The sequence below is a fragment of the Rosa chinensis genome, chromosome 2, assembly GCF_002994745.2.
Source record: "Rosa chinensis cultivar Old Blush chromosome 2, RchiOBHm-V2, whole genome shotgun sequence".
NCBI lineage: Eukaryota > Viridiplantae > Streptophyta > Magnoliopsida > Rosales > Rosaceae > Rosa > Rosa chinensis.
In genome coordinates this window covers 65777253-65786904 of record NC_037089.1, presented here as the reverse complement: position 1 = coordinate 65786904, position 9652 = coordinate 65777253, and the positions used below count along the sequence as shown (strand labels likewise).

General features: G+C 39.6%; 2 protein-coding genes across 2 annotated transcripts; both read right to left on the bottom strand.

The window, feature by feature from the left end:
• Positions 1-297: 297 nt before the first annotated feature.
• LOC112187069 (uncharacterized protein C23H3.12c) lies at positions 298-4082 on the bottom strand. The gene is made up of 8 exons (XM_024325704.2): positions 3294-4082; positions 3127-3191; positions 2932-3030; positions 2480-2527; positions 1786-1855; positions 1569-1640; positions 1279-1377; positions 298-558 (listed from the first exon to the last, which is right to left on the bottom strand). The coding sequence occupies exons 1-8, from the start codon at positions 3528-3530 to the stop codon at positions 415-417; spliced, it is 834 nt and encodes a 277-aa protein (XP_024181472.1). The 5' UTR covers positions 3531-4082; the 3' UTR covers positions 298-414.
• Positions 4083-4478: 396 nt separating this feature from the next.
• Positions 4479-7580, bottom strand: LOC112187068 (O-fucosyltransferase 36). The gene is made up of 3 exons (XM_024325703.2): positions 6212-7580; positions 5084-5333; positions 4479-4981 (listed from the first exon to the last, which is right to left on the bottom strand). Exons 1-3 carry the CDS (start codon positions 7471-7473, stop codon positions 4805-4807), a joined length of 1689 nt encoding a protein of 562 aa, XP_024181471.1. The 5' UTR covers positions 7474-7580; the 3' UTR covers positions 4479-4804.
• Between the last annotated feature and the right edge of the window lie 2072 nt (positions 7581-9652).

The following is a 9652-nucleotide window of genomic DNA, read 5'->3' as shown; positions in this document are numbered from 1 at the left end:
TATATATTCGCCTACTGGCTCCATTATCAAAAAAAAAAAAAAAAAGAGGTCCTTCACAACATGATTAACAGTAACAAACTACTTGGAGTCAATACAACAGTATCCTGAGAAGTCAAATAAGATAAGCCAGTTTCTCACAAACCAATTAGCTTTCAAGATCAAAATAAGCAAACGTTATTTGGTAATCAGGCTAGTTAGCTGGACAATACCATGGGGAGTTGAAATTAGAACCTAAATTTTCACTGAACTAAGCCCTCCTACTGGTAGTGCAAGAGCAAAACTTGATAATCTGATGCATTCGTGTAAGCATCCCTCCAAAATTTCCTTTCAAACAGCTCAAGTGTTCAATAATCAATTTCTTTTTCAAGAGAATGTGACATTACATTTGAAATGGGAAAGAATGCAATAATTTAATTACACGGTATCTCTGTATTTTAGAACATCATTCGAGTTCAAATCAAAGGCTTTGCAGACTTTTAATATAGCCTGCTTATTCAGACCATCGTGTTCATCTCCCTGATGAAGAAGTTCCTCAAGTTCTTTGGATGGCTGCAAAACCTGTTTACATTCATGAATAAAAATGAAATTAGAGAAAAGAGAGAAAAATATAGAATGCTATGTTTCTGTCTTATGCATTAGCAGAAAGGGTATGTGTGGGCAAGCATGCATGTGAGCATGCGTTGTTTGTGTGCAAGGTTTGCATATTTGACCAAAAGGGTGTAAGGAGCATACATCCTCACAATTGCCAAACCAACTACATGGTGGTAACTGAAAATGGTGATTGGCCAGATTGGCCCAAATATTAAAGACCAAAAGTGATGATCTCAAGTGAAAACAGAAAAGCATAAAACAGTTTCTACAATCACATAAATATGTTGAAGTACCAGGAATGATGACATTCTGATCACTAATCAAAGAGGGTGGATTTGCATATTTTCTTATATTCAAAGGCCAGCTATTCGCTAACAAAAACCAAAGGTCCAATTTAAACAATTATCAAACTGACTAGACTTTGAATTTGGAAACCGATGGAACACAGGGAAATAGTTTGAGATGGTTATTCACAGAAAACTAGGTTACTGGTGGTGAAGAAACAACCCCATAATTCTCAGAGGACCAAAGTGACAAAGGCTCTCAGTAATCAGGTTTTTCAACACACAAACTACTGAGGGATAACATACAACCCTGAGAAGTCCAATAAGATTTACTGGTACAGGGTTTTTCTAGACTGTTAAAATCATAACCCAGCCTCCAATTGCTGGACCATAAATTACTTACCCACGGAGAATTAAGTAACTTTTTCGTTCCATGCTCAACTCCATTTCCATCTGGAGTCTTCGGCCTATCTGAGACTAGCTGAAGAAGCTTCTCGCTTCCCTAGATCATTAACATAAACAAAAAAGAAGAAGAAAGATTAATATATCACATATTGTAATAGGAGCAATACATAACCGATCTAGCAGTGTTAACGATAAGTTTCTCCAGCTAAGTTTAACTCAATAATTGGTTTATTTATATCACAAAAACTTAAGCTGCAGAGTCTCCATCACAAAAAACAATGTACGCACCTGGAGAGCTCGCCAATGAGAGTAAGTACGGAATAAACACCAGAAGAAGGGAATATTAGGCAAAGGCAAAACCTGCATAAAATTAAAACATAAATCAAGAGACAATGAGAACCAGGGGAGCTAACAAACAGATATGCAAATTTAGAAGTGCAAAAGGCATTAAAGAATCCAAAGGTTGTACAAATTCAGAGTGAAACTCAAGTTAACACATATGTACCATAAATGCAGATGTCAGAGGGAGCAACGTAACGGAGCCGTATAAGTACTTCTTGTGTATGATAGATCCCCTGATAATCAGATTAAACTTCAAATCAATAAATTCTGGTCCCATGATAGATTAATATAATATATCCAAGGGAAACTAATGCATCTCTGATAGCCCATTCATATTCATGCAACTAGGAATACATAAAGCTTTAGTACAATACCCTCCACTCCGTAACACATGAATCTCTCAGAAAGTACCATGATTCTTGAGCAAATAAGGCCCAAAGTTACTTATAGTGTTAGTGAAAGTGAAGCATATCCATACATATTCAACAGAACCTTTAAAACTAATCCAGCATTGTGAGTCATAAATCATAAACACTGAATGAAGTCCCTCCTTGATTCCAATTGGGTTCAGTACGTAGCCCCTTTTTTTCTTTCCTTTCTTTCAGAAGAAACAAAAGGGAATCAGTGTGTAGCCGAATCAATGAAGGGTTTTTCTTTCCTAGATAATTATACTCCTGGTTTATCTTTTTTTGTAATGTCTTCCTGGTTCCACTTCGTCAGTTCGGTTTGACAAACTTTCGGTTCTTTCTCAATCTCAACTCTCAAGGATAGAAAAGAAAAAGTTTGATACCACCAATAATTTGCAATAATACATAGCTTCAAGCATCTAGTTATGTAACTTGAAAGAAAAAGAATACCTCGAGGCAATATGTCGTAACCTCCTACGCACAAGTCGTGCATTTAAGCTGCAAAATCCTAATATATGGTCAGAACACAAAAGTAGTATTGTTCCACCAAAAATAAAAAGAGTACAACTATATACAGAATGTGTGAGTGAATAGGCATTCTTTTCACACTGATAATTCTTTTCAGAGTGAGATAATAAAAACCATGATTGTTCTAAGTTCTAACTACAAATTACTAAGGTGCATTGTTCGTTTTGATTGGGCAGATTTAGAAATCAGAATGCAATAGCTTATAAGTTGATATGCTAGTTTTGCAGGCCTATCAGCCTATGTAATAGGCAAAGCACCACAACCATTCTTAAATTGTCTCTATCAACCTTGTATGAGACCACATGTTGAAAAGGATGGCGTATTCAAAGCGAAAGAGAAAAGCAGCTGTGCAAGTGAAAGAGACAGAAAGAAACCTTGAAGGGTATGTAACTTCAACATGTGAGACCTCGTTAGTGATAGATTTCAAGAAAATCTCAGACGGCTTCACCCGAGCCAATAGCTTCAATCCCACCCTACACCATCATAACTTCCCCAAAGTTAAAAACCTCAACAACATTGAGTGAGCTAACAAACCAAACAAAACTCAACCAAGGCTGCACAAAATTTACCCATGAATCTTTCTTTTAAAGGTTCCCTCAGGCGCCTTCTCCAGACTAATCCAAGCTTTGTTCATCTATTCACAAACAACACACATAGTCAAGATTTCAAACAGATAAAGAAGACCCAATTAACAGCAATACTAACAAAAATGGAGGCTTTTTGGTAATGAACCAACCTTGTTCGAGATGAAATCGACTACCAGTTCAGCATTAGCAGCAAAGGGATTGACAGTGGCATTGGCATTGGAACTAGAATTAACATTGGGATTTGAATTGAACGAGATCCTTTTCCAGAGATCTTTGAGAGTGGAAGGAGTATTTCCATAACTAGAATCCGAAACCAGAGGATCAATTGATCTGCTAAAACACCAGTTCCTCCCTTTAACAGGAAACACTATCAATCTCGCTCTCATTCTACCAACCCTAATCTGCTTCCTCTGTAAATTTCGTCTCCCAGCTCACAAAACACACAAGCACACGCCCCAAAAAAAAAAAAAAGTAAAGATTGAATCTTTCTATCTGGGTTCTGTTATTTCAATCAAAAAATGTATATTCAAATCAGTGGCGATCAAGAATCTCCACACTAGTGTTTAGAAAACGTCAATCGAGTAGAAGGAGAGGAGTTGTCCACCCAATACATTTATAATAAAGGAAAGAAAGGATGCAGAAGCATGAAAGCAAAAGGGAACCACACAAAAGGGAGTTGCTATTTATAGAAACAGAGATCGTAGGAATAGGTGGAGAGGCGGCGTCGCGGTCGTGTTTTGGGCTTTTGGGTCTGAAGAAATATATGAGTTTGTGAGTGAGAGAATGCGAGCACTTCTTCGCTTCTGAACAAAGGCGATGACTCAGCTCGTCTTAGACTTGTAGTTTCAGTCCACGTGCCGTACAAATAGAATTTTGGAGATCTTCGGCCCAGTGGTTAATTTGATTTGATCCTCTCCACTTGGGTTTGTTTTTTTTTTCTTGGTGTGGCTAGTTAAGGTTTGATTTTACCTTCCCAATTTGGCAACTCAATTTGATTCTGATTCCTATTTTGTTTCTTATTCTGATTCTAAAGTCTAATTAGAGAGCTAGAATCCAATGTTTTCATCTGTGTATCAACAAAAACTAGACGAAGTTAATCCACAAAGCATTGCTAGTTTTACCATATTGATCAACTTTTAACGACTCTTTTGGTATAGATTGTTTTTTCATCGTACTGGTAAAGTATAAATCCTGGTAGTGACTTGGTCCTTTGAATAAGATGCAACATGAAAAAGAGAAAAGAACATACAAAAGAAAAAAAACTCGAAAAGTCTAGCTCACAAGTCACAAGTCCTGGTAGTGACTTGGTCCTTTGAATAAGATGCAACATGACATGAATCAAATCTCCAATAGGCCAAATTGTCATTGCCCCTGTTATACCTTTGATTTGCATACTTCAGAATCCAGAATTAGAAGGCAGAATGTATATGTGCTCCCTACTTTTAAATGGAGCAAAATGGAAGCTAAAATGGCGAAGGAATATGAGGTAGGCAGGAACAAACTCATTTTCAAAATGCAGGCACTGCTATAGCCTATCATACACTAATATACATGTCAATGAATTTTAGGGTAAACCAACCACTTTTGAGCGGTGCATACACAAGAGGTAGGTTAAACCACAAAAAATAACAATCACCCAGCAATCATCAGTATAGTGTTTTCATTCATTCTCTGCAATGAAGTTAGGCTCTTCACCTTGGCAGAGGTACTCATCACACACAGAAGCTGAACCCCAATCCTTCCGGAGCCGCAAGATGTCCTCTGTGAAAGTGGATCCAGATGCTCCGATGAAAACACTTGACATGGCACTTATTGTCTTATCCAGCATAGCTTCTACCTATAAACATAATAAAGACATAAATTACATGGTATTAAGCAGCAAGGACATTCTACCTTACTTGATGCAATAATAGAATGTTAAAATGGTAGCATAACCTACCTGAGAGTCCCCCTCAATTCGATGCCTGTATAACAAAGCATCCCACTTTTCAGCTGAATTTCGTGCAGGCCGTTTAACAAGTGGTACAGCCTTCCCATTCGCAACAACTAGTGACTGCAGCAAACCAGTTTCGCTTTCAGCTGCATCTGTTGAAAGATATATAACTGGTGCATTGGCCCTTTCAGCAACCCGGGTGATGCAATCCGCGGCTTGCGGAATGGGGTAAAAGCAACTTGGCTGCTTATTATTGCTGAAAAATAAACAAACAGTTTAGATGGGCACAGCAAAAACATACAGACCAAAAGATGCCAATAAACATGCACTTGCCCCTGATAGTACAAAAGACGCACAATATGATTTGTAAAAGCAAACTACATTTTGGAGTATCTACAGATGCCTTAACATCAGAATCTGACTATCCAATGAGAACCAACTCTCTCACTTTTAAAAATGCTTAATTGTTCAAACATGGAATTTATTACTAAAGGAAGATTAATTGTTCTGAGTTTTTTGATGCTCTGCCACCACAAAATTTGGAGTTGGGATCTTGATGCTCTATGAGACTACGACTATATAACCGTACGATGATAGACTAGTAACTAAGAGTATCTCCAATCCTTCCTTAAATCCTGCCCGAAACGCAAAGATGGGGAAACATGATCTAAAATTGTGCTCTGATCTGTCTCTAAAACTTACCCAACTTTGAGGAATGTCTAAATTTTCCTCAATTATGTTGAATATTTGGAGCTCCCATTACTTTCCCCAAATCAAGTTGAAATTAAATTCTTTAGGACCACTTTATGGATGGAATGAAAGTTTGAAGGAAACATAACTAATTCACATTTTTACGTTAAGAGAGGTATGTATATATACAATGATTTGGACAGAGCTTTTACTCTTCACTCAATTTGAGAAATAAATTGGGAAAGATTGGAATTTGGAGATGTCTAATGCAACATCAGATCTAAGGAGGCCAAAATGTTCCATTAGCATTTGCATGTGTCCTTATCTATCGCATACAGTAAAGGGTAATCAAATGCAAAAAACTAAACATACTTTGAACAAGAGTAAGCAAAACCAAATAGGCGAAAGAATGAAACAGGGTAAGGCAAAGCAAAGAAAGTGTACCAGAACTTCAAGAAGCCATGCCGCCGGAAATGTAGTGCAATGAAATTTTTCCCCAGGAACGTCTGAATGAAACGCTGGGCAGTAAGCATTATAAGCCGACTCGGCTCAACAAGAGTCTTGCATTTGTGAGCCAGAGGACCACCCGGCTGCACCACCCAATCTTTCTCCAAATCAGCAAAGAAAACATCCCCAATGGCAATAACATCATCACCACTCGAAAACTTGGACTGAACATCCTGCACAGTCTTCTTGCTCGGCTTCTTCACATCTTCCCCCCAAGCAGGCTCACGACTCTTGAACGAAACCCCCAATGCCTTCAGCTTCTTGAGATGCTCATCATCCACATAGCAAAGCGTCGGCTTCGAAAAATAGCAAATAAACCTATCAATGTGGATGTGATTCTTCTTCTCCTCAGCCAATTCCTCGAAAGTCACCACAACTTTTCTCCCAATGCATTTGTTAATGTGCTCAATGTCCAACACAGTGCTGTACTGGAAATCCACTTTAGGGCTAGGAATCACCAAAACCCGGTTCAGCAATGCTGCAAAGAACATGTGTTTCTCTAAGCAGATCAAATGGTTGGACATTTGGCCCGAAACGCAAATCGCCAACAAGTACTTATCGGAATTAGGCTTCCACTCAATTGTTCTTCTCTCCGAAAACCGCTGGTCCACTACTCCACACCGATCGCCGAGGAGGCTCGGATCCCGGAAATCTTCGGATTCCGATGATGAGTTCCCGGAGCTGTGCGGAGCTAACAACACCTGCTGAATCTCCTTATTCAACGAAATCTGCCTCAAAATCGAGGATTTGAAATCCTGGAGTTCGGAATTGGAGTGATTTGAAGTGGAATTGGGATGCGTTTGGTTCCAGAGGCCGAAGAGACCGAGCTGCTGCTGGCGGAGCAAGAAGAGAGCTCGCAGTTCGGACTCGCGGAGCTTATCGGAGAGGGAATCGGAGAGAGGGACGGAGAGGCGGGAGAAGAAGAGGCTCTTGATGTCGGTGGTGAAGAAGAGGATGAGGACGAAGAGAGGGATGAAGATGAAGAAGATGAGGAAGCGCTTGTTGAACAAGTCGCTGAGCTTGAGGGAGGCGAAACGCCGTCGTATTTCGCGGTGGTGGCGGTGGTGGTCGACGTCGCCGTCGTCGATTTGGAAAGTGGTGGCGGATCGAGGGCTGGGGAGCTGCTTGCGCTCGTTCTGGTCGATTAGGTTCTGGCGATCGTCGTCGTCGTCGGAAGAGGAGGAGTCCGGCCGGTCCATTTGTGGGAAGTGAAAAGTGCTTCTGGCAATGTGGGGGTGCGGGGTGACAGTTGGGATGGGAGTGAAAAGCAGCGGTTGGGAAAAGCGCTTTCTGGTTGGATGATCGGATTCTTGAGAAGCAAATAAATGATGTGGAGGGAATTGGAGTGAACAAAACGCATTGGCCCAATCATGATGGGGCTGTCGGTGGATGAAAATGACCCTCTACCGGCCTGCCATTCAGGTCGCTTGGCCCATTCGATCAGCCCAATGGTGAATTGAAATTCTCTTTGAATAAATGGGTAAAATGACATAAAAATCCCCGTAGTGCCTCAATTCGCTCTAGCCTCTAGGCACCTAGTCAGACTTCTCTCTTTCGTCGCGCGACACAGCCAGCTTTCCTCTTCTTCTCCAAGCAAGCTTTGCTATGTTTGCCGTTTGCCGCTCTTCTTTCCCCACTTTCATCGGTTACAAATCCAATCACAGTAACCACCTTCGAAGAGATTCAAATGTAGATAGAGAAACGTAGAGATGAAGGTGAGAAAACAGAAGAGAAAACGTAAATTTTAAATCACCTCTCTTGCATTGCATTGCATAATTTTTGAGCTTTACGTCCATCGACTTTATAGAATAAGTTGATATCTAATGTCTCTTACTATAAAGGTCAAAAAAAAAAAAAAAACCTCAAGATCAGTCCCTCAATTCTTGTGCACCGGCCACTTTGATATCAAATGCTTTGCCGTAGGATCAGAGATCTTTGGTGATATTAGGTTGGATAAGATATTTGACCGAGTGTTGAGTAGAAAAGAATACTTCAATTCAGGGTTAATTCAATAATTCTATTCATCCCACAATGAGAGTATATATACAAGTACAAATGAGTAATCTAACTCTAATAGGAAACAATATTTCCATAATTACAGGATATCCTAATTAAATAAAATCCTAATTACATACAAATTTACATCGATTCTACACTCCCCCTCAAGTTGGTGCATAGATGTCTATCATGCCCAACTTGTCAACTGAGCTGTCAAATACCTTTCTGCATACTCCTTTAGTAAGAATATCAGCTAATTGCTCCTCTGAGTTTACAAATGGAAAGCGAATAACCTTTCTGTCAAGATTTTCTTTAATAAAATGACGGTCAACCTCCACATGCTTTGTTCTATCATGCTGAACTGGATTATGTGCAATCTCAATGGCAGCTGTATTATCACAATGCAAATCCATAGGCTTTTTAATCTTGTAACCCAGGTCTTTCAAGACATTACTAATCCACAACATTTCACAGACTCCGTGTGCCATACCTTGAAACTCAGCTTCTGCACTTGATCTGGCAACAACTTTCTGCTTTTTGCTACGCCAAGTGACAAAGTTCCCTCCAACAAAAGTGAAGTACCCAAATGTAGAACATCTGTCAGTTTTATCACCAGCCCAATCTGCATCTGTGTACCCAACAACTTCCAGTTCATCTTTTTTCTGAAACAGTAACCCTTTACCTGGCGTCATCTTCAAGTACTTCAAAATACGAAAGACTGCATCCATATGCTCTTCACTAGGACAATGCATAAATTGACTAACAACACTCACAGCATAAGCAATATTAGGTCTAGTATGTGAAAGATAAATCAACATTCCTACAAGACGTTGATACCTCCCTTTATCAGTTGGAACTTGATCAGGATAAATAGCAAGTCTGTGATTCATCTCAATGAGTGTCTCCATTGGTCTGCAGTCCAACATCCCCGTTTCAACAAGTAAATCAAGGACATACTTTCTTTGTGAAAGCAAAATCCCCTTCTTAGACCTTGCAACTTCAATACCCAGAAAATACTTCAGTTGTCCTATATCCTTCATTTCAAACTTCTTTGACAGATACTTTTGCAATTCATTCATCTCTTTCGGATCATCCCCTATAACAATCATGTCATCAACATACACAATAACAGCTGTAATCTTCCCATTCTTGCGTTTGATAAACAAGGTATGGTCAAAATTGCTCTATTTGTACCTAAAGGCTTTCATGGACTTTGAAAATCTTCCAAACCAAGCTCTTGGAGACTGCTTCAGGCAACACAAAGACTTATTCAATTTACACACCTTGCCAACGTCACTAGGGTAATTCTTAACACCTGAGGGCACATCCATGTACACTTCTTCCTCCAAATTTCCATTAAGAAACGCATTCTTCACATCA

Excerpts from the sequence above, each read along its gene's own strand:
- LOC112187069 (XM_024325704.2), bottom strand. The coding sequence starts at position 3,530 with ATGAGAGCGAGATTGATAGTGTTTCCTGTTAAAGGGAGGAACTGGTGT. Across the intron at positions 2,528-2,931 it reads GAAGTTACATACCCTTCAAG|CTTAAATGCACGACTTGTGC; the intron begins GTTTCTTTCTGT and ends AGGATTTTGCAG. Across the intron at positions 1,856-2,479 it reads TTACGACATATTGCCTCGAG|GGGATCTATCATACACAAGA; the intron begins GTATTCTTTTTC and ends TCTGATTATCAG.
- LOC112187068 (XM_024325703.2), bottom strand. The coding sequence starts at position 7,473 with ATGGACCGGCCGGACTCCTCCTCTTCCGACGACGACGACGATCGCCAG. Across the intron at positions 5,334-6,211 it reads CATGGCTTCTTGAAGTTCTG|CAATAATAAGCAGCCAAGTT; the intron begins GTACACTTTCTT and ends TTTATTTTTCAG. Across the intron at positions 4,982-5,083 it reads GAATTGAGGGGGACTCTCAG|GTAGAAGCTATGCTGGATAA; the intron begins GTAGGTTATGCT and ends TTATGTTTATAG.